Source organism: Narcine bancroftii, chromosome 4, assembly GCF_036971445.1.
Source record: "Narcine bancroftii isolate sNarBan1 chromosome 4, sNarBan1.hap1, whole genome shotgun sequence".
NCBI classification, from domain to species: Eukaryota; Metazoa; Chordata; class Chondrichthyes; order Torpediniformes; family Narcinidae; genus Narcine; species Narcine bancroftii.
In genome coordinates, this window is record NC_091472.1 from 64,001,126 (window position 1) to 64,026,081 (window position 24,956).

Genomic DNA, 24,956 nt, shown 5'->3' on the forward strand with positions numbered 1-24,956 from the left:
GTTAGACTCAGAATTACATAGCTTCATTTTGGATTAGCTATAGTGTTACGAGCCCAGAGGACCCCAAAACCCAGCAGCAATAGATATTCACCAAGACAAATGGTTACCAAACAAAAGATGCTTTTAATTATCTTTAAACATGAAAATAGAATCACACTTTAACTTAACAAACCTAACTTAACCCCCTTCTAATTCTAAGCGCACGTGTATAAAATGTGTGTGTTAGTTCAGAAAAGTTCTTTGGTTCGCAGTCCAATCTCACTTCTCATTCCTCCCAAGTTCATTGGTTGTAGGCAATTATACTGTGCACAGAATTTAACATTTATAAAGTTCACCAGGCTTTGGTGCTTGAAAGGTAAATGGTTACCGCTCAGGAAGGTTCTTGTCAGTTTTCAGAGAGAAATTTGTTGTTCCTTTTTAATCAGCCACTTCAGTGTCTTGCTGACGAAACTTGCCCCTTCAGGGTTCTCCAGATGATAACCTTTTTCTTTCAAGTCACCACAGAGTTCCTTTCTGTTTCTCATATTCCAAGTGAAACATTAGACAGCCAGTCCTCTCGTCTTGCATGGTCCACATTGACCAAGCTGTCTTCCAAATTGGGGCTTTCCATAAGCTTGCCAGCTTGTCCTGTTCCAGTCCCAGCTACTTCTGCTAGCTGTAACACTGAAGAAATGATCTCTCTCTCTCTCACTCTCTCTCTTTCTCTCTCTCTCTCTCTCTCTCTCTCTCTCTCTCTCCCCCCCTCTCTCTCCACCCCCCCCCCTCTCTCTCTCTCTCTCTCTCTCTCTGAGAGAAAGCCTGTTTGACTGTCTCTGCTTGCAAAACCATATGATCCTCTTAAAACAACAAGTTCTCTTCCAGACAATCTGCGGCTCCAACAAGATCTTTTATCTATTGCCTTTTGTAAACAACAATCCATTAGTGAAGTCACTTGAGCACTCTTCAAAGCTCTTGCAAAAGCTGTGGAGCTGATATATCTAGCATGGGGCAGGGCTCCAGTATTTCAAATAAGGTCTGTTTAAAGTGTTTGTATGTAACCTACTCTAACAAACCTTTCCCAATTTATCTTCCAAAAACATTTCTATATATACTTTGTCACAATAGAAAATCTGTGAGAGTCTGTGACTCTCACACCCAGAAATAATCAGGGGAGCTAGCGACCTTGTTGCTTTAATTACCAAGATTTGTTTAAATATTTTAACAAATTTCACATCTTACTGCTGAGGGATTGAGAGATTTCTTGATGAATGTTAAAGAATTGCAGTGAGTGGAAATAGTTTCTGGTGATCAGGAAGATAAAAGGTGGTCGAGGGAGCCTCTCAATAGTCACAAGTAGGAATGAATCATCAACCCCTTTTACACAACGCTTGAAAGCTGGGTTTTATCTGCCTTTTGAGCCCTGTGTGAAAGCATCAAAGACGGATAGTGGGGTCTAGACTTACCCAGCTTCGGTCCACCAAGGTAGCTAGTCTCAGTGCTGGAGTGTATTGGACTTATGGAGCAGCTTTTTTCAGTTCTGTGTGAACATGCAAAATCTGCTTCCAGAGGTTGGTCATGTACACAGCAATCTCACAATTTTTCAGTGTAAAAAGGGTCACTGTGAGTGGTGAGGAGTTCATCAGGTTTATTTCTGGGGATGAGGCAAGCATTCCTACCTTCTCAATACCACACTTGAATATTACTTTAAAATCAGCTGCTGAGAGTTTTTAGCCTTGGGAAACTTGTGTGGCCTTTGTTAATGGAGCAACTATCCTCTATCAACAATTGAATTGGAAGGCAGATAAAACATTGGTCTGGACTTAAAGCAAATAGAACAAATTTACTTGGGAAAATATCTGTTCTTTAATCATATGATTATTCCACAAGTGAAATATGATGAAATAGCGTTCTCTAGTCCTCGATGCCAAGCATGCAGCCACACAATCAGACTTAACGAATGTACAGACAGACAATACATGTGCAGGACAAGAAATCAGAAGATAATAATAAATAAAAATTGTTTTGTTAATATGAGAGTCTCAGACGGTTACTATGAGCAGTTCCTTTGGTTGTTCAGCATTCTCGCTGCCTGTGGGAAGAAGCTGTTTCTCAGAAGCTGGTTCTGGCTCTGGTTATAAAAACACAAAGCTGGAGAAACTCAGCAGGTCAAATAATGTAATTTATATAGTAAAGATAAAAATACATCACCAAGGTATGTAAAAGAATTACACTGTTTGATCTGCTGCGTCTCTCCAGCATTGTGGTTTTACTTCAATCACCTTTTGTGTTCTATTTCTGATTCTCCTGTATCTCTTTCCTGACCGGAGTACTCTCTTCAGTCAGTGATCCCAGTAGATCATTTCATTGGTGGGAGAAGAGGGAGACCCCAGTGAAATAGCGGCACTGTCAGAGCCACTGTAATGGCAGCACGGCCACTGGTGCAGGCCCACCGGGAGCGAGGAGTGGAGATACAGCGTTTCTGCAGAGTCCAACTGGCCAGTCAACTGCCGTCAGCTCCACACAAGCTTTGAACAGCCCGTTAAAGGAGCTGATTGTAGTTTCATTTAAAATCCCGCGAACATGGGGTCTACACCTAAGATGGCAGTTCCTATGATTGGCAGCTGCCACAGGGGGTTGCATATTCCAGAGGAGCAGAAGACTGGTGTAGGGCACCAGAAAATAGGGAGACCATCCCCCATCTGAGAAAGAGAACCAAAGGAGATGACCCACGGGATTGTGACCATGATGGTAACCAGTGAGGCGTAAGACCCACGCATGTGGTGGACTGCTGGCAACTCAAGGTGAGGAACCCAAGGAGGCTTGGGCTGCTGGAGATTGGCTCAGAACTGTCTGAAGAGGTATCAGGTATTGGAGCCGGGATGCAAGGGGGTGCTGAAGGGTTCCTGACCACGTCAGAGGTTCAGACCTGGAGCTCGGGTTGCAAATTGTTTGGAAGCAAATCTGTGGACACTTGGGGGTCTCTTGCTTTTCTTTCTCTGACTGAGAGGCACTTCAGGCAATTTCTACCAATGGCCAACCTGTCTGCCTTATAGCAGACAAAAGCAAAATTGCAATGATAATAAATTGAATCTTGATCTTGATCCTCTCAACCACTCATGGTCCTGTGGATTGCCCTCCGATCAGTTTCTCTGCAGCAACTGTGATGCAGCCAGCCAGGATGCTCTCGATAGAGCTCCTATAGAAGGTTGACATGATGGTGACCAGTAGCCTCAGTCTTCTCAGGAAGTGCAGTCACTGTTGCACCTTTCTGATAAGTGAGGAGATGTGTGTCCAAGGCATGAAAGAGACAGCAGCAAGTTTTCTGAATAAAAGTAATCTTGTTTCCTTTTTGGAGAGATATGATGAGTGCATATAAATTAGCTGCATTAAATAAAACTCAATGACTTCTGCATAGCAGTGCAGTACCAGGGTTGAATGCCAAGAAGATAACCTTTCCTCTCTGACCTGGAGTAACTGTTTACCTGTCAAAATCTGAGATTATTTTTTCCACACATCAAAATCACTGACGCAAATTGGAGAAGGTTTCTTCAATATTCCCAAACCTACAGTTAATCAGAACTGAATGAGTTTGGTGCAGTAAAATATCAAGTTTATCTGCCAGTTCCTCTGCATTCCAGAGGGTTTCATCTTTAGGTTGCCTGATCTTCATCCTTCCTCCGTAATACATTTCACTTCATCCTTTAACTTGCTGTCTACCTCGACATGAAGACAATTACCATTACCATCCTAGTCATACCAGTGATATTTAGCTGGACCCGCTGCATAAGAGCAAAAGGTGTCTGGTTATGTTGCAGCAAGTGATTCAAGTCCCGACTTCACAATCTTTCGGTCATTTAAAAAGCATCAGTTAGAAATATGATGGAATACTTTGTGCCTTCCTGGATAAGTTCAGGAGCAACAGCTCTCAAGAAATCCAACACCATCCAGGGAAAATCAGCCTGTTTGATTAGCTGCCCATTAACCGCTGTAAAAGTGTGTTCCTCTATTGACAATGCCCAATGCACATCATTTTCAAAATGCGCTGAAGCTGTTCTTCAGGCCACTCCCACTAATAGGGAAAAGAGCAACAGCCGAAAGGATCATCACCAATGTCACGTTCCCCTTCCAGTAACGACCAGACTGGCTTGGAGCTACATTGCTTCATTGTCACTGAGCCTGATTCCTGAAGCTCCTTGTCCATCTGTTGAAGTACCTTCACATGCAGAGCTCAAGGTGGCTCACCACCCCTTTCTCGTGGACAATTAGTGATGAGAAATAGATGCTGGCTTAGCTGTTGATACCTAAGTTCAAGAAATGAATGTGAAGAAATGACCACACAAGCTCACTGTTGGCTTTCTATCAGCTGATGCTGCATTTGTGAGTTGTGTTCCCTGACAAAACTTCTCTATGAAGAGCTCTGAAATGCAACTTCAGTTTTCTGAGGGTTTTAAAAAAATCTCACACACACACACACACACACACACACTTCAAAATTTGTTGCAGCTGGTACATTCTGCCATAAAGCAGAAACCTATTTCTCTTATCAAGTGAAATTTTAGAATAAAGTTTAAAGCAGGAATTTTTTGAGTCAATAGCAGATATGAATCCGTAAAGTGCAAATTTCTTAAGACCTGATGATCCTGATAGGTAAAATTACATCGCACACCATTCTACTCATCCCTTCCGACCAATCACCCCATTGGCACTGACCTCTCTGACAGCAAGAAGTGCTAAACCTGCACCTAGACTTCTTCCCTCATCACTCTTGGTCCCAAACAGTCCCTCCAAGTGAAGCAGAAAGGGATCATTTACTGCATCCTGTACTGAATTGGAGAGACTGGGCCGTCATTTTGTTGAGCACCATTTCTCTGTCCACTGCAGCAGCACAATTAGATTTTATTGTCATGAACATGGTGACAACATTTTGGCTGCAAAAATTGCTACAAATTACATTTTTGAAAAAAATAAACAAATTTGTGCAAAAGTGAAGGAGTGTGTGTGGTTCATTGTCCTTTCAGAAATCTGATGGCAGAGGGGAAGAAGCTGATTTTGTGCAGTTGGGTGTTCGTCTTCAGGCTCCAGACTCTCCTTCCTGATGGTAGCAATGAGAAGAAAACGTGGCCTGGGTAGTGAGGGTTGTTGATGATAGAGGCTGCTTTCTTGAGACACCACCTCTTGAAGATATCCTTAATAGAGTGAAGACTAATGCCCATGATGGTGCTGGTTCAGTTCACAACTCTCTGTTGCCTCTTCCTGTCCAGTTCATTTGACCTCCTAGTGGCCAACCATTTTAATTCTACACACCATTCCACACTGACATGTATGTCCATGGTCTTGTACTGACAGGTCAAGGCAACCCACAAATTGGAGGAACAATACCTTGTATTCCATCTCTGCAGATGACATCAATGCCGACCACATATTTCTATTTAGCTCCACCACTCTGGTCTTTCTCTCAACCATCTGACTCCCTTTATCCAGCTTCCCTACCCCTTCCCTTCCTTCTATCAGAGAGCCACCTTTCTTGGCCCTCTTAACCCATCACTGCTCAGTTTCTTTCTATTCTACCCTCCCACTGGTTTCCACCTATTGCCTCTTGTTAGCCTGTGCTTCTCCCCCTCCACCCACCTTTTCAGCACTTATGAAGACTGGCTCAGGCCTGAAATTTCAACTGCCCTTGACTTCCTATAGATGTTGCGTGACCTGCAGAGTTTATTCAGCAATTTTGTGTCCTGCACACCATTACATTGCTTGCCATTGGGTCAACAATTTATTCCTTTGTTATTGCCCCCATTCACCATGCTTGCATTAACAATATCTAGAATGCCCTTTTGGAAAAAAAAAATTAAAGTTTGATAAAATTAAAGTTCCATTTCAATAAGTTTAATTGCCAAATAGTCTATAATTGGCAAAAGTAGATGGTTTATGTTAGAAAGATAGAAGTAAGAAGACACTTAGGAGTAGTGAGAACATCATTTAGCTAAATTGACATTAAAGTTGGCAAATTAAGGGTCTTTAGTTTTTTTCCAGTCTCCCATCAACTTTCCTCCCCAACCATCATAACCAAATGTTGTCCTGTTGATAAATCATGGTGTAATCATGTAAGGTTATGGCTTAATTAAATGCTGCTTGTAATGATAGTGATCATGTTTGCATGGCCACTATCAAGGCCTTGATTATAGTTACTGTTTGATTAGACTTAGCTGCCAACAGGGGGCTGACACAGAGCAAGAGGCAGTATGTAAGATCTGTAATGGAAGCTTGCAGCCTCATGGCATGCCTCATGTGTTGTTTTTATCAACTTTAAAGTAAAAACCTTTTCCTTCATCAATGTGTTGTCTAAGAACTCACACACAAGATGTTACATTTGCAACAGTCTTTGTGCTCAAAGTAATTCAGTCGGAGAGCTGTGATAAGTTACAATTTCTGACCTTCCTTCGAAAGGAAGACTTTCACTGCATTTGTGCATGAAACTTTCATTATCATGTTTTTTTTCTGACACACTACTCGTGTAAGTGAAGCTGAGTGTTTTGATTTTTAGATACCACCCAATGTAGAATGAGGTGTGTCTGATGGATGTAAAAATAGGACATATTTTGTGCTTTATAGACATACACCATGGTAACAAGCCAATTCGACCCATGAGTAAGTGCCCCCAATTTACATTTAATTAACCTACACCGTATGTTTCTCTGAATTAGATACATTTTTCATGTATAATTTCATGTTAACATTTTGTATAAATAACTAAAAAAAATTGCGATGATCATTTAGCTATTTTCCATAAAGCAAATGAGAAAACAAAATTTTGGATGTAAATGGATTCCATCTCATAAATAAAATTCACTTCTGTCCTTGAAATTATAGAAATATAATAAACCTTTAAAACATCTCAACATTTCAAAATCTAGAAAAACACTGACGACCATTCAACCCCTTGCTTCTCTAATAATCAAGAACCACCTACCAAAATCTCACACTCTTCACAACTCTTCCAAGTACTTTGTATGGTGAAAGGTTCTGCCTCTGTCACTATTTTTGAGTGAGCTCTAGAGATCGACATTTGTGGTCAAGTTGAAAATATTTTTCTCATTCCCTTTCACTGTTCTGCCATGTATCCACGGTTGATCCCTTTGCCAAGAAAAAGTCCTTCCTTTTCATTCTTACAATTTTACACACCACAATTGTGCATCCTGGTGCAACAAATAGTAAAGTTTATTCACTCTTTCCTCATTATTATAATTTTCTTGTGCTGTCAAATTCTCCATAAAACACTCTGGCACTTCCCCAGTGCATCTTTCCTGTATATGGTCATCATTGCTCCATAATTTTATAATTGTCTTGTTCCTCCATGTCCCTACGAGATGATTAGAAATTGGAAATGATACTGCTTTTTTCTGTTTTTGGCATTAATAAAAAAAAACTAAAAAGAGTATGTTTTGATTTTACAGAATTTTACCCATCTCCATCTTAATGTACGTGACTGTTTTAATAAGATTAAATACTTTGTGTCCCTGGCCTTGGTAGAAAATTATCATTGCCTCGAACTAATGTGTCCTTATAGTGGGGAACAAATTCAAAGAGTGACAGCCCTGGACATGTAGTTGTATTAAACCATGAATTTTATTTACAACAGGGAACAAATACTCAAAAGACGTGCAAATTGATTTCGCTATGAAACAAGTTAACTTAACTTTAAATAACCATATGATAGAGGCTGGCAAAATGGTTAAATGAACATGCTGGTTAAAACAACTGCCATCCCCTCCCCTGGACAAGCAGACACATTGCACTCAACTTAAAGAAGCTATTTACAAATTAGATCAGATGACCAACAATGGTTCCTTTTGAGGTGCATGTGAAAGAGAGCCCATGTCCATTTACACACTTCACATTTTGTTCGTTCTCCAGCACTGTTCATGATCCCCAGTCTGGAGCGATTCAGGTAGTTACCTCAAAGAGGACAAAGAAGAAAGAGAGTGGCTGGATCAGACAGTAGGGTTTTATGCCCAGCATCTGGGGGCTGACCCAGGTACTTGTTCATGTGACTTCAGGTGACCAACCATAAGGTGGTATCAGCTCTGGATTGGCCTGTCATTGAATGACACAGGTGGGTTGGAGGGTGGGCAGTGACTTTCGATCCCTTCCTGTTCAAACAAGATTCCAATTTTTTTTTGAAATGTGTAAAGATTTTCCTGGTTCTAAAAGGCTGCCCTTAAATTTTAGTGATGCAATACATGGACAATCCTTTTCCTTCCAGAAATGCTGCTTGAGCCATCAAGTTCCTTCAGCAGTCTGTCTTTTTTTGCTCCAAATTCCATCATCCATAATCTCTTTCGTGTAAATCAGTAATGGGTTTTAAAAAGATTTTTGTGCCAAATTTGGAGCATCACCTCTTGCCATTGTCAGAGCTAAACAATATTGTTTAGAAACCTCTGAAAGGCTTGGGATTATGCAAGTTTCAGCTTGCTTTTGTATATTTAGCTTTATCTATAGCGAAAAAATGTATTGCTAGTACGTGGAAAGATACAAATATGATTGATGTTAATAGATGGCATAATGAGATTAAATATTGTTTAATAATGGAAAAATTATGTATGTTTTGCATGGTAATTATATTTTTTTATTATTAAGTGGCTGTTATATTCAGAATATTTACATTTCAATTTACATTGATTAGATTTTAAAATGTATATTTAACTTTTTTTTAATATCTTTTTTCTTTTTTTATGGCTCTCCTTAGGAGAGTTGGCTGAAGGGGGGGGGGGTTTCTCTTCTTTTTTTTTATATATATGTATATATATAAAAAATGTTAATGTTCATGTTTAATTGCTGTATATGTCATATATTATTTGTTTTTTTGAACAAATAAATAAAATTAAAAAAAATGTTTTAGTGATTAAAAAGTCATAAATGAAAAAATAATTTACTTAGCATCCACGGAAATCTTCAACCTGATCTTGATAATGGCAGATTCCTGAACTTGGGTTGAAAATTTGCTGGTGACTGATATTTGACAGACTGATTAGCTTGGCTCTTAATGGAGTACAAAAGTCTCCAGAGTAGGGGATAAGCTGGAACAATGTCAGGAGCCTGCAACTGGGGTGATGATAGTCTGACAGGTGAGTGCAGGGAAAAAGTTCACTATGCTGAGGAGCAAGGCAGATATCAGACCATCAAGAAATACGTGATGCTAAGATGGTAGTTAGGGATTTCTGTATGTTAAAAGATAATTTTGGAATAATTTTGTCTGAAATAGAAATTGGAAATATATTTATTCACTTAGTCTATTTAAAGGGTAATTCCTCAAAATCAGTTTAATGAAGAGCACAGTAAGACTGTTTCTCATTAACTTGATGTGGTACTTCATGAAAAAAAAATCATTTTGTATATTTGGACAATCAGTGTAATGATATTTATTGGAGTACCATATGTCCTTTATTTAATGATGTATGGCATTTAGATCTGCATTCTTTCTTTAACAGCCTAAACCAACAAAAGGAAGAATGAGAATCCATTGTCTTGAAAATGTGGACAAAGCCCTTCAGTTCCTTAAAGAGCAAAGAGTACATTTAGAAAACATGGGATCTCATGATATTGTGGATGGAAACCATCGGCTAACCCTTGGTCTGATCTGGACTATCATTCTCCGATTCCAGGTAAATTTGCCAATAGTATGAACAAATAGTAAGACCTTTTTGGTTGATATAAGACTCTAAGACATTGAAACAGAAATGGTTTATTCAGGCTATCGAGTCTGCCCCATCATTCAATCATGTGCTGATCCATTTTCCCATTCAGCCCCACTGCCCTGGCTAATCAAGAACATGTCAATCTCTGCCTTAAATATACAATGACCTGGCCTCCACAACCACCTGTGGCAACAAACTCCACAGATTCACTACCCTTGTCATGGTTGCATATCTACCTGCACTGGAAGGGGCGCTGGTTCCTGCTGATGATGTATCCAGGGTAATGCTTGGGACAACTAGCAGGAATGTGTAGGTTAGAATAGGGGTTTGCATAAACCTTGATGGATCTTGGATGCAGGAGTGGGAGATTGAGAGCGTCGAGGTAACCTTTGTGGTGGAGAGCCAATGAAAAGGTCAGGGGGTTTAGCTGGGTGGTGTATTGTGAGATGAAGAAGTTATTGTGGCTGAGAAGAATAAAGAGGGTTGACTCCATTTTGTACTGTAGAACGAGTGAGTGTATTCTCTTGATTGTGTGTGTGTATTGGGTAAATTATAGCTACCACAAGTGGTGACACCGAGGGTTCGCAGCACCTTCTAGGTAAGAATGGAAAGAAATGATCATAAACCCATTACAGAAGCAGTCGGGGAGGTTCAGCTGGAGGTTCCTCCCCTTTTTTTTAATTAACAATGTGCCGGCATGGTTCACAATCCTTGAGGCACGTTTCTCATTCTCAGTGTGACAAGTCAGAAAACTAAATTCAGTTTATTTGTGGCTCATCTTCCAGAGCAGATTGTCTGTGAAGTGGAAGATATTCTAGTTTATACCATCCCATGTGTCATCCTTAAGGCTGCAATTCTGGAGCATACTTCACTGTGTCAGAAGTCTTGTTTTGTCGAATTGTGAGCTGATGACAGCTAGCTAGGTTAGCGTTATTGAAGGGGTTGTAAGGGAGCAGAAATTCGTCCAATGTTTACCTCGTCATGTTCAGGGTCACCTGGTGAGTGTCATTCACGCATCCACCCTCAATGAGATGGCGAGACATGCTGACATCATTGCACATGACCTCTGCAGTAAAGCTTGAAGCATTGGCCTCTCTCCCGAGTCAGCAGGAGGAAACATAGCTGAAACAACTGCTTACTGTACCTTCTCAACCAAAGATAACTGAACAGGAGCAGCAAATGGCAGCACTCACTACATGTCCAGGTTTTGACCTCTCAACGGAATTGCTCCTGTCGGCCTTGTCAGATTCATACTGGTTGAGGATTTGGTAAAAGCGATGGGCAGCATATTTTTTGAAAGCACTGGAAATTTAGCGCTGCCATCTGGTCGTGTCACCAGACTTCTGAAAATGGCAGTCAGGAAACGCCCAGGCCCGGCAGGAGAGACAACTGCTGCTCATGCAGGTATTTACTTTCATGTCAATTCTAATGCAGATATTTCTGTGGTCCTTCCAACCCCTGAAGAGTGCAGACACCGATATGTCACGTGCTCTGTCGACTGCGAACGATTCTCGTTTTCAAACATATGGCGAGAGATCGGTCACGTTAGATTTCGGTCTCAATAACTATTTTGATATGTTTTCACGGTTGCAAATGTGGCAAATTCCATTTCGGGGGTGGATTTTCTGTCACATTTTTTGCTGCTGGTGGATTTAAAGAATCGTTGTGTTGTGGACCGCAGCACTTGATTGCAAGTGACCTGCATTTGTCATCCCTTCAATGTCATCACCTGCATGAAGAGCCTCCAACCTAGCTCCTACCCTTTCTGAGCATTGCTTTAGCATTTCCCTCACTTGTCCCATTGTATTGGAGTGGGGACATTAAGCATGCAGTTAACCATCGCATCGAGACTTGAGTTCCTCCAGGTGCAGCGCAAGCTCATAGATTGCCCCAGATCATCTTAAAATTGCAAAAGCAGAATTCGACCACATGCAAGAGCTTAGAATAGTTTGCAGATCTGACAGCTGCTGGGCATCACTGTTGCATGTGGTTCCAAAGAAGTCTCCTGGGGATTGGAAGCCTTGTGGTCAACATTGTGCACTCAAAAATTCCATTTTTGATACAACATTTCCACTTTACAAGATTTCTAAATTAATCTGCGTTGCAAACATGTATTTGCAAAAAATAAACCTGTTAAGTGCTTACTATCAGCTTCTGGTGAAGCTTTCCGATGTTACCAAGACAGCAGTAATGACTCCTTTTGGCATGTTTGAGTTTCTTCGAATGCAATTCGGTTTACGGAATGCAGCACAGACTTTTCAGTGGTTAATGGACTATGAACTCTCCAGCCTCAATTTTATGCATTTCTATAACGACAGTATTCTTGTAGTAAGCGTGGATGAAGTGGCACAAGCACCATCTTATATCACTCTTCCAGAGACTTGATTAATTTGGTATTGTGATCAATCTGAGTAAATGCGTTTTTGATGCTGCTGAACTTATATTTTTGGGACATAGAGTTGCCAGGAACAGCGTCTTGCCATATGAAACCAAAGTGGAATAAATTCAATATTTTCCTACACCTTTTAAGTTTGGCCAGTTATGTTTTTTAGGGATGATGAATTTCTACTGTTCTTTTCTGCTAAATGCAGCAGTGTCTTTCTTAGCCCTTACCAAACAGCTTGAGGGATCCTATTCGTCCGTATCTTTTTTTAAAAAAACATTAAGTATGGGCAATGATGCAGTTCATGCTTTCAACAATGTGAAGACAGTGGTTGCGAATGCCGAGATACTTGTACACCAAAAGCCCAAGGCCTTGTTCTCTCTTACCACAGATGACTCCATCAGTGCCATGGGAGTGGTGTTAGGACAAAGAATCGGTGGGAAGTTGGGACGTCTGTCATTCTTTTCATTCAAGCTGTCACTGGCTCAAGCGAAATATAACATGTTCGGGCGAGAACTAATAGCCATCTATCTCACAGTGAAACATTTCCAGTTTTTGTTGGAAGTTCGCCCTTTCACCATTTATACTAGTGGTTATCAACTTTTTTCTTTCCACTCACCTACCACTTTAAGTATTCCCTATGCTATAGGTGTTCTGTCATTAGTAAGGGATTGCTTAAGGTGATACGTGGGTGGAAAGAAGTTTGAAAGCCACTGTTTTAATTGTACCTAATTGACTCATTATGTGCACAGTTCCATAACTCCAAAGGAAATGGGCCAATGACAACTTTTCTCAAGCAAAATATTTCAATAATAATTGGGTCAACAGCAGTGATTCTCAACCTTCCCTTCCCACTCACATACCACCTTAAGAAATCCCTTACTAATTACAGAGCACCAATGGCAAAGGGATTACTTAGTGGTTTGTGAGTGGGAAGAAAAGGTTGAGAACCACTGATTTATGCTGACCACCAGCCTCTTTTGCATACCACACAAACAAACTTGCACCTCTACTCACCACGGGGAATTGGGCACTTGGACGTCATCATACAATTTTTCTCAGGAATCTGGGGTACATCCAAGGTGTGACATAGAGGCCTTACATACAACGACTACCATCAATTTCAATGCCATGGCTCGTGAACTGCACTCCAATCCTGACCTCATCCAGAATCACGGGATCAGCACAGGTCAGTCGGAGCGTACATTGCCTGCCTAGCAGTACCGGATGAGTTCAGGCTGGACTGTCAGCCCTCCAGACCGTTACAAAGCGGGACAGATCCAATCAGTCACCTCCTTTCATGGCTCAGAGGCTAAGTGGATGGAGGGGGTCAAGCACTTACCTGCATGGGAAGCAATGCCGGTCGCCACTGATGACGTCTCCAGGGTAAACCACAGGATTACTAGCGCGCATGTACATGTTGGAACTGGTAGCATGAAAAGATCACAGGAGTTTGGCTGGGTAGTGTTTTGTGAGATGAAAAAATTATTGTTATTGCTGAGAAGAATAAAGAGGGTCGACTCTATTTTATACTGAAGAATGAATGAGTGTATTCTTTTGATTGTGTGTATACTGGGTAAATTATAGCTGCCATACCCTCTGTCTGAAGAAATTCCTATGTATCTCTGTTCAAAGCATATACCCTTTAATTCTGAAGTTGTGTCTTCTTGTCCTTGACTTTCTCAACATGGGGAAATTACACATCTACTTTGTCCATGCCTTTTAACATTTGATATGTTTCAATGTGAACCCCTCATTCTCTTAAATTCCAACAAATACAGGCCAAGACCTGTCAAACACACCTTGTATAATAACCCTTTCATTTCTGGAATTATCCTTGTGAATTTTCTTTATACCCTCTCCAAAGTCAGCACATCCTTTCTTAAATGAGGGGCCTAAATACTCCAAGTGAGGTCTCATCAGTGCCATGTAGATCCTCAACAGCACATCCCTGCTCTTGTATTCTATTCCTCTTGAAGTGAATGCCAGCATTGCAATTGCCTTCTTCACCACCGTCTCAAGCTGCAAGTTTACTTGCAGACTATCGTGCACGAGAACTCCCAGGTCCCTTTGAATCTAGGTATTTTTAATTTTCTCCCCATTTAAAAAATTGTCATCTTGTTTATTTTTTCTACCAAAACACAAGACTGTACACTTCCCATCATTATATTTAATTTGCCATTGTCTTGTTTTAATTATTTTTCATATTATTAGCCAACTCAATAAATAATTAGCATTTTATAAAGCAACTAATGTAATTAAAACTAAATTCTTTCTTATTTTAAATTTTTCTTCTCTAGATCCAGGATATCAGTGTTGAATCAGAGGACAATAAAGAAAAGAAATCTGCAAAAGATGCCTTGTTGTTATGGTGCCAGATGAAAACTGCAGGGTCAGTAGCATCCCAGGAATAATAAAAAAAAGTGTCTTTACCTTTTAGTATTGGTCTTTTAAAGTTCTCAGGCTGAAGATTGAATTCACCATGTTGTACTTGACCATGTCATAATAATACTTCTGATGTGTTTTTGTTTCTGGTAGAATTGTTGCTTCTTCAGAGACATCTTAAACATATGGGGATAGTTTAATGTTTAGAATTGTCAATTGGATCAGTCACTTCAAGGCATTTCTAAATCTTTCTCAGTGCTGGCTTTTGTTAGTGGGAATAATGTGAAATTGAATATCTTGACCTATTTTTAGATTAACACAAATTGAGAAGCATCTCCTTGCAGCTAAATGCCATGTGTACTCTTTTATCATGATACTGTTAATAGTAAATTAATTTAGAAGCTTTGTGTTGTTTTAAGTCTCGTGTAATAGTGGAAACATTTTATTGGAGTTTTACTCTAGTTTCATTTCGGTAGGAATTTGTCTTTTTTTTTTGGAGCTATTGTTCGATTAAAAAATGTGAAATAAATTAACTAATTCATTTGTGTTACTTTCATCCTCCAGGTTTTTAGTATGTCTGTTTCTTCTAATCTAGGATCACGATCTTGGTCTTGGGCATATTGTTAATTATTGTCAATTTATTGATTGTGAATCTTTGCTTTGCGTTGAGATTTTTTTCTCAATACTATTTGTCATATTGTAAATTTAGTGTCTAGTATTCCTAAAATTATCTGTTCACCAAAGAAAGGAATTCGATTAAATCATGTTTGTAGCATCATAACTTAAGTACAGAATATTGTTTTATTTTACCTGCCATCGTAAGATTACTGGCTCATCAGAAATTGGAAGTCATCCACTGTGGTTCTGATTTTACTACCAATAAAATACCCTCCTGTTTAGTTTTAATAAATGAGGCAACCAGAAAAGCTTTCATATAAAATGGAAATAGAAGTAGTAGTTTCACTATATACTTGATCCTGTTTTAAAAATACAATTAAAATATTAATTTTTTTTTCCTGTCTTCCCCCTAGCTACCCAAATGTCAACATTCACAACTTCACTACCAGCTGGAGAGATGGCATGGCATTCAATGCTGTTATCCACAAGCATAGGTATGTTGGAATGCAACTTAAAATAAATATTTTAATAACTACATTTGTTGGCATGAAGTCTGTTGTACAGATCCATTTCTACTCTTAATTTTTTTTCTCTTGGTCAGGCCGGATCTGATTGATTTTGACAAACTTAAGAAGTCTAATGCTCATTACAATCTCCAGAATGCTTTCAACCTTGCAGAGCAACACCTTGGGCTTACCAAGCTGCTGGACCCTGAAGGTTAGTTTTTAACGCTTCATTGTTAAATAGAATTTTTGGAATGGGGATAAAATGTATGATTTCTTTCTTCAGAATTATTTTCTGGAAGGTTTTTTTCTCGTCTGCTTTCCTAATTTATTTCTTAAATGAGTTCTCTCCAGCCTTCTATCTCTCTGCCATATCAATTATCAGGTCATTAAAGATTAAATTGATTTGGGATTGAAGGAGAAGTTCAAGTGCATTAATCATGATAAAATTCTTCTCAATCTCTTGAAAATGTACATTATCATCAGTCACCTACATAATTGCTGCAATGCAAAAACTCATCGTTGTACTACATGCTTTCATGGCTGTTTTAAACCCAGCTTTGTTGTTAGATAATGTTCCACATGTTTTTCCAGATGTCAGTGTTGACCACCCTGATGAAAAGTCAATCATTACCTATGTGGTGACGTACTACCATTACTTCTCCAAGATGAAGGCCCTGGCTGTGGAAGGAAAACGTATTGGGAAGGTATTTTTACTGTTCATGTAAACTGATATTTTGAGACTAACGCCCAATAATAGGAATAAACAATGTACTATCCTTGACCATTACATTAAGTTTGAATCACTATTCTCATAACAATTTCAGCTTTTTGCATTGAAATTTTATTTGTTCAGTTTTGAGTTCTGAACTGCTACTTTCAGTCATTAAACATGCTGTCTGGATCTAAAGATGTTTTCATTGAAATAAATATTTTCCTAATTTTGTGCGAATTTCACACCTTTCCTCAGAATGTAAACCAAGATTGTGAATGACTTTAAAATTGCATTTTTTTTGGACGCCACGTGTATCTTGGTTTTGATGCCTTAAAATTTTTCTCATTCCTCTATCCATAGGTTCTTGACTATGCAATTGAGACTGAAAAAATGATTGAAAAATATGAGTCATTTGCATCTGACCTGCTGGAGTGGATTGAACAAACCATCATCATCCTGAACAATCGTAAATTTGCCAATTCACTGGTTGGTGTTCAGCAGCAGCTACAGGCATTTAATACATATCGCACTGTTGAAAAACCATCAAAGTAAGACAATTCAAATATTTATTGTTACCTTAATTTGTTTCATTAATTGCTTGTGAAACTATAACAATACATGACACACACCACAAGTAGAAAGGTGGGAAATGAAGTTTATCGGACTTTAATCAAGACTCAAGGTTCAGACTGACCGTTTCTACCCATGGATGCTGAGTTCTTGCAATTCTTTTCAATTCAAGTTAGCTTGTCTATTCAAACATTGCCAATAATGCTTTTAAAGATAAGGGAAAGTAATTAAACCTTCTGTTGTTGAATAGTACCTGCCGCTTTTCAGGTAAATGGAAAATGTTGGAAATATTTAGCAAATCAGGCATTATCTGTGGAGCAGAACCAGAGTTAATGTTTCAGATTGATAACCTTCCAACAGCTGATGAAAAGTAAATGATCTGAAAGATTAGCTCTGTTAGTGACTGGTGCTGAGTATTTCCATCATTTTCTATTCTAATTTCCAGCATCTACCATATTCTCCACGTAATACTGGATGTTAGTTGTCCAAAAGTAAGACTTTTAGAGATATATGCAAGTAAAATGTACAAATTCACTTAAATTCTTGCTGCAGCGAAGCAGTTATGTAAAATACCCTAACATGTAAAACAATACATGAGAGAAAAAAAAATTAAGAAACCGTGGGTGGCACGGTTCATGTAGCGGTTAGCGCAACACTGTTGCTGTACCAGCGACCAGGGTTTGAATGCAGCGCTGGCTGTAAGGAGTTTGTACGTTCTCCCCATGTCTGCATGGCGTACTAGTTTCCTACCAGCATTCAAAATGTACTGAGGGTTGTATGTCAATTGGGTGTAATTGGACGGCATGGGCTTGTGGGCCAAAAGGGTCTGTTACCATGCTCTGTGTCTCAATTAAGATAACCAGCAGTTAATGTAAAAAAAAAGTGATGTTACAAGGGTGCAGAGAGATCCTGGTTCAGGAGTTGGTGTTCTGGTTAAGGTAATTTGGGGAGGTCCAAGTTGCTGACAACTGTTGGGGGTAAAAAAAAACACTGTTTTTGAACAGAGACTTCCTGAATGTAATATTGAGGAGAAGGTCCCTTGGTCCTGGCCATATCTCCTAATTTTTTGCTATTATGGCGATCAATTCAAACCAAAGTAGCACAAGATGTATTTTTGTGGGATGTATATAATCAATAGTATCATAATCAAATTTGTTTATGGCTGATCGTATTTATTTTGCTTTTGAAAGTTTAAAATTGTACACTTCGCAATATTTTACAAATAAACATACAGGATTTCAACTGATTTAATTCTGATTAATATTTTTTTTCTTCCGGTGCAGGTTTACAGAAAAGGGAAATCTGGAAGTTTTACTTTTTACCATTCAAAGCAAAATGAGGGCAAACAATCAGAAAGTCTATATGCCACGAGAAGGCAAGCTCATCTCAGATATCAACAAGGTGATCATGACAGCTGTCCATGTTATTTCCTCCTTGAAGGAATTGCTGTTGATTCATTGATGACTTCTGCCAACCGCTAAAATTCTCTCAATTGAATAGATGGATTCATTGATTATGTAATATCAGTTATTTGACGTGTTAATCAAAAGCAAACATATGTTAAACTTGAGACAAAAAAAAACTATGGGTACTTGAATCTGGACAAAAAAAACACTTTGCTAGGGGAACAGTGAGTGAAGCAGTAGCAGTGGGGAAAAATACCATATGTAATATTGATACTGTGTAATAGTTGACCCAGCCATTTTTTGCCCCCAAAATCACTTGTTTTCATATGATCCATGGAAAAGTTGACTCCCCACCCTCCTTTTTTTCCGCCCTGAACGTCCGCCCATCCGAGTGCCAATGCCTTGACCATGGATCCTTATCTCGACTGCCCACCGATTGGAGCTCCTGAGGCCCAGACTGCCTGCTCATCTGAGCTCCCGATGCCCCAAAAGCACAAACAACTTTATTCTTGCCAATGCTTAAGGCTCATAAATTCAGAGGTGATGGCTTTTTAGGTGCTCATTAAAGTATTTTTTAAATGTGGGACTGTGTCCTCACCAATCTTTGAAGAAACACTGCATGTTGAGCACATTTTATTCTCAACCTCTAATTCCTCTACCAAAAGTCTTCAATCTATGCCTCTCTAATCTTTTTACTTATGAACTTCAACTTCCTCTGCATCATCGCTGGTACAACTGCCATTTTTCTGCAGTCTAATAGTGCATTTCCCCTTATCCAAAAACCTTGGAACTGGACGGTTTTCAATTACTGGTTTTTTCATTTAATGGAAAAAAACTTAAAACAGCACAGTAGCATCAGCTCTCGCCAGTCCCGCAATACTACCCCACCGCCGTTGCTGGTCCCCAACACCTCCCCAACGCTGCCGTCAGTCTCCGACACCTCCCCACCGCTGCTGCTGGTCTCTGACACCTCCCCTTCACTATCGCTGGTTCCAACACTTCATCACCACTGCCGCTGGTCCCCAACACCTCCCTACTGCCACCACTGGTCCCCGATATTTCCCTACTGCTGCTAGACCCAACTATAGTCCCCACTCCTGCCCAGGAGCCCAAGGTCCCCACTCCTGCCCGGGAGTCCAAGGTCCCCACTCTTGCTCAGGAGGCCACTTTCCTTGATGATGCCGGGACAAAGGATTCATCTGACTGCTTGCAGATGGGACACAGCAGCACACAATTTCTAAACCAAGTACAGAGGAGGGTAAAGAAAAAATGGAAAGAAAGAGGGGAGGGAGTTACCTGAAACAAGGACAATCGGGGATCAGTTAATCTAATTTCTCCCCAAGCGCTGCCTGACCCATCGACTTCCTCCATTCACTCACTGATAGCTCGAGATTCCAGCCTGTTTCTCTGAGCCAACATCCAGGCATTCAGCGTCTGTCTTCCCGGCTGGTTCTGAGCTCTGTTGTTACCAAACTGGCGCCAACAGAGCATTAGAGCTCTTCATGGGCAAGTTGGTGATAATTTTTTTTCAACTTGTGATGTCATGTCAGCACCGCAGAAATATTCGGTTAATGGAACATTTCAGTTAACGGAACTTCAGATAAGGGGAAATGTACTGTATCTGGAGAAATGTGCTTAGAGCTGTAGCTGTGGTCATATTAATGTTCCATTCAGTGCTAGCATGACCTCCTTGCTCTTGTGTTTTGAGCCATTAACAATTAAGGGAAATGTTCTGTAATTCTAATCTTATCTGCCACCTTTTGGGATTTGTGGATGAACATTCCAAGATCCCTTGCCTCCTCCACTCTCCTTAGTTTGCCTCCATTTATTGTGTGTGCCCATGCTTTAGTTACCCTTTCCAAATGCATTATTATCACAGAGCAATAAATTTAATTCACAGCTTTTGTCTGCTTATCACTTCCTCTAACCTGTTACCCATTCCTCATTATCTTCACCAAACAAATGCCATTGCGAGTTTTGAAAACATCAATTGACACAGGATTCATGCCTTTTTGCAGAGAGTGTTCTGAATTTCCACTATCCCTTCGAAACTAAACTGATTTTTAATTTTACTATATTATAAAGTCTTTGACTCAGTGGCTGTAGATCATCAGGTAATTGAAGCCTTCTGATTAAAACATTCCCTGTCAGCATTAAATTTTATCTTCAGCATTTTTTCATTAAGAACATTTGCCACTGATATGAAAAAACAAAGCAGCTAGCCATTAGCTTCACAGGTGTTTTTGATACTCAGGTATGTTTAATTGCATCATTGGTGCAGGTAAAAGAGAGCTAAGCTTGCTTCTAAGCTTTTGATCACCTTTGGAGTCTGTAGTTCCTATTTTTCAATATGAGGACTAGAGTTATGCCAATGAAAGTCAAAGAAGCCATTATGAGGCTGAAAAACATGAATAAAACTGAAAGACATTGCCCAAACCCTAGGATTACCAAAATCAACAGTTTAGAACATCGTAAAGAAAGTGTACTGGTGCGCTCAGTAATCACAAAGGGGCTGGTATTTCCAAAGAAGGCCTCCATAGCTAATGACAGAAGAATTCTCACCATAATAATCTTTTTTTAAATATTTTTTTATTTTTCGCTATGTGAACCATATCAACCAAAATACATACAAACATTCCCCTCTTAAATATACACATTGGCATTTTCTCCCCTTTTTTCCCCCTACCTTGCCTCCCCCCTCCAAAACCAATAAACATTCAACATATACAATACAATGAAACCATTAAACAATGTCATCACACAATAAAAAATAAACAAGAAAAATGTGTCATCTACTTTTACACACTGGATCAATTCATTTTGTCTTCTTATCATTTTTGGGGGTGGAGGTCCGAGGCAAGCCCTCTCTGTTATGTTCCATGTACAGTTCCCAAATTTGTTCAAATAATGTGAATTTATTTTTTAAATTATATGTTATTTTTTCCAATGGAATACATTTATTCATTTCCATGTACCATTGCTGTACTCTCAGGCTCACTTCTGATTTCCAAGTTGACATTATACATTTTTTTGCTACAGCTAAGGCTATCATAATACACCTTTTTTGCGCTTCATCCAGTTTGAGGCCTAATTCCTTACTTCTTATATTACTTAGAAGAAAGATCTCTGGATTTTTTGTGATATTATTTAATATTTGATTTAGATCTTCCCAAAACTTTTTCATTTTCTCACATGCGCAAATTGTATGTACTGTTGATCCCATTTCCTTCTTACAGCGAAAACATCTATCCGATAATGTTGGATCCTTTTTTTTTTAACTTTTGGGGCATGATATATAACCTGTGTAACCAATTATACTGTATCATGTGTAACCTTGTGTTTATTATATTCTTCATAGTTCCAGAACATAACTTTTCCCATGTTTCATTTTTTATCTTTATGTTTAAATCCTTTTCCCACTTTTGTTTGGGCTTATAGCTTATTTCATCATTTTCCTTCTCTTGTAGCTTGATGTACATGTTCGTTATAAATCTTTTAATTATCATTGTGTCTGTAATCACATATTCAAAGCTGCTTCCTTCTGGTAATCTCAGTCTGTTTCCCAATTTATCCTTTAAGTAGGTTTTCAGTTGGTGGTATGCAAACATTGTACCATGAGTTATACCATATTTGTACCTCATTTGTTCAAAAGATAATAAATTATTTCCCAAAAAACAATTTTCTATTCTTTCAAATCCTTTTCTCTCCCGTTCTCTAAAGGAAAGGTTATCTATTGTAAAAGGGATTAGCTGATTTTGCATCAATAATAATTTTGGTATTTGATAATTTTTTTCTTTCTGTTTCCATATATTGAGTAAATGATGCAATACTGATGAGCTTTTATATCGTACCATCTTTTCATCCCACTTATAAAGTATATGTTCTGGTACCTTCTCCCCTATTTTATCTAACTCTATCTGTTTTTTTCCCTTCTCTGATAAAAATCTGATAAATACCTTAATTGTGCTGCTCTATAATAATTTTTAAAGTTTGGTAATTGCAAACCACCTTGATTGTACCTCTCTGATAATTTATCTAACGCTATCCTCGGTTTCCACCCTTCTTTCCATAAGAATTTCCTTATTATTCTCTTTCGTTCATTGAAGAATTTCTCTGTTAAGGGAATTGGTAACAATTGAAATAAGTATTGTATCCTTGGGAAGACATTCATTTTAATGCAATTTACCCTCCCTATCAATGTTAGCGGTAATTCTTTCCAATGTTCTAAGTCTTCCTGCAATTTCTTTATTAGTGGCTGATAATTTAATTTGTACAGTGTCTTAAATTATTATCTAACCTAATACCTAGGTATCGGATTGCTTGTGTTTGCCATTTAAATGGTGATTCTTTTTTTAAATTCTGTATAATCTGCATTACTCATTGGGATCACTTCACTTTTATTTGCATTGATCTTGTACCCCGATATTTCTCCATACTCCTTCAATTTCTTATGTAGTTCTTTTATTGATATTTCTGCTTCTGTTAAGTATACTATGATGTCACCTGTAAATAAACTTATTTTATACTCCTTCTCCTTTATTTTTATCCCTTTTATTTTATTTTCTGTTCTTATCAGTTCTGCCAATGGTTCTATTGTTAAAGCGAACAGAGAGGTAGATAATGGACATCCCTGCCTAGTTGACCTACTTAATTTAAATTGGTTCAATACATATCCTTTTACTGTTACCTATAATGCTTTAATCCAATTAATATATTTTTCTGGTAGATTGAACCTCTGTAATACTTTGAATAAATAATTCCATTCTATCCTGTCAAAGGCTTTTTCTGCGTCTAAAGCACCAGCCACTGTTGACATCTTATTTCCTTGAACTGCGTGAATTGAATTAATAAATTTACAGACATTATCCGCTGTTCGTCTTTTCTTAATAAATCCAGTTTGATCTTGTTTTACTATTTTTGGTACACAGTCGGCCAATCTGTTTGCTAATAATTTTGCTATTATCTTATAATCTGAATTAAGTAGAGATATTGGTCTATATGATGCTGGTGTTAGTGGATCCTTCTCCGACTTTGATATTACTCTAATTATTGCTGTCTTACATGAATCTGGCAAGTTTTGTGTTTCTTCAATCTGGTTCATTACTTCACGGAGAGGAGGAATTAATAACTCTTTAAATGTTTTATAGAATTCTATTGGGAATCCATCCTCTCCAGGCGTTTTATTGTTCGGCAGCTTTTTTAATATATCCTGTACTTCCTCTATTTCAAATGGTTTTATCAGTTTGTTTTGTTCCTTTTCTTACAATTTCAGCCATTCAATTTTAGTTAAAAACTCATATTTTATCATCTTTCCCCTCGTTCTCAGTTTTGTATAATTGTTCATAAAATTCCTTAAAGTTCGCATTAATCTCCATTGGATTATATGTAATTTGTTTGTCCTTTTTCCTTGATGCCAATACAGTTCTTTTACCTTGTTTTGTTTTAAGTTGCCAGGCTAATATTTTGTGTGTTTTTTCTCTTAATTCATAATACTTTTGCTTTATTTTCATTATGTTCTTCTCCACCTTATACGATTGTAATGTTTTGTATTTTATTTTTTTGTTCACCAATTCTCTTCTTTTTGTTATGTCATCCCTTGTTGCTAGTTCCTTTTCTGTACTTACTATCTCTCTTTCCAACTATTCTATTTCCCGATTGTAGTCATTTTTCATCTTAGTTACATAACTTATTATCTGCCCTCTAATGAAAGCTTTAATTGTATCCCATATTATAAATTTGTCTTTCACTGATTCCGTATTTATTTCAAAGTACGTTTTAATTTGGCGTTCAATAAACTCTAAATTCCTGCCTTTTATGTAGGATGGAGTTTAACCTCCATCTATATGTTCTTGGTGGGATGTCCTCCAGTTCTATTGCTAATAACAGGGGTGAATGATCAGATAGCAATCCAGCTTTATATTCAGTTTTTCTAACTCTCCCTTGAATATGGGCCGACAACAAAAATATATCAATCCTTGAGTATGTTTTATGCCTACTCGAATAATATGAGTATTCCTTCTTCCTTGTGTGCTGCCTCCTCCATATATCCATAAGTTTCATTTCCTGCATTGATTTAACCATAAATTTGGCCACTTTATTCTTTTTGCTAGTCTTTTGTCCAGTTTCATCCAACATTGGATCCAAATTAAGGTTAAAATCCCCTCCTATCAATATATTCCCTTGCATATCTACAATCTTCAAAAAAATATCTTGCATAAACTTTTGATCCTCTTCATTAGGTGCATATATATTGAGCAAATTCCAAAATTCTGAATATATCTGACACTTTATCATTACATACCTCCCTGCTGGATCTATTATTTCCTCTATTTTGATTGATACATTTATATTAATTAATATAGCTACACCTCTAGCTTTTGAATGATATGATACTGCCGCTACATGCCCTACCCAATTCTTCTTTAATTTATTATGTTCCACTTCAGTTAGATGCATTTCCCGCACAAATACTACGTCTATTTTTTTTCTGTAAATTTAATAGCCTCTTCCTTTTAATTTAGCTATGTATTCCATTAATATTTATAGTCATATAATTCAACATGGCCATCTCATATCCTGTTTACACCTAATTTCCACTTCCTCACCCCCACCATCCCCCTTTTCCCCATTTTCATCTCTCAGTTTTCCCTTTTTAAACTCAATGCATGACACATTTAAACACAAAATACTTCAACAACTCCCACA

At 38.4% G+C, this 24,956-nt stretch overlaps 1 protein-coding gene across 2 annotated transcripts in view; it reads left to right on the top strand.

The window, feature by feature from the left end:
* The window catches only part of sptbn1 (spectrin, beta, non-erythrocytic 1), a 300,080-nt gene that overhangs the window by 200,102 nt on the left and 75,022 nt on the right, over positions 1 to 24,956 (top strand). For both annotated transcript variants that reach the window (XM_069931435.1, XM_069931436.1), the window contains 7 exons: positions 9,465 to 9,638; positions 14,355 to 14,446; positions 15,471 to 15,551; positions 15,659 to 15,774; positions 16,155 to 16,267; positions 16,636 to 16,823; positions 18,129 to 18,246. In XM_069931435.1, coding sequence (XP_069787536.1) covers positions 9,465 to 9,638; positions 14,355 to 14,446; positions 15,471 to 15,551; positions 15,659 to 15,774; positions 16,155 to 16,267; positions 16,636 to 16,823; positions 18,129 to 18,246 — 882 coding nt within the window. The remainder of the gene's footprint in view (positions 1 to 9,464; positions 9,639 to 14,354; positions 14,447 to 15,470; positions 15,552 to 15,658; positions 15,775 to 16,154; positions 16,268 to 16,635; positions 16,824 to 18,128; positions 18,247 to 24,956) is intronic.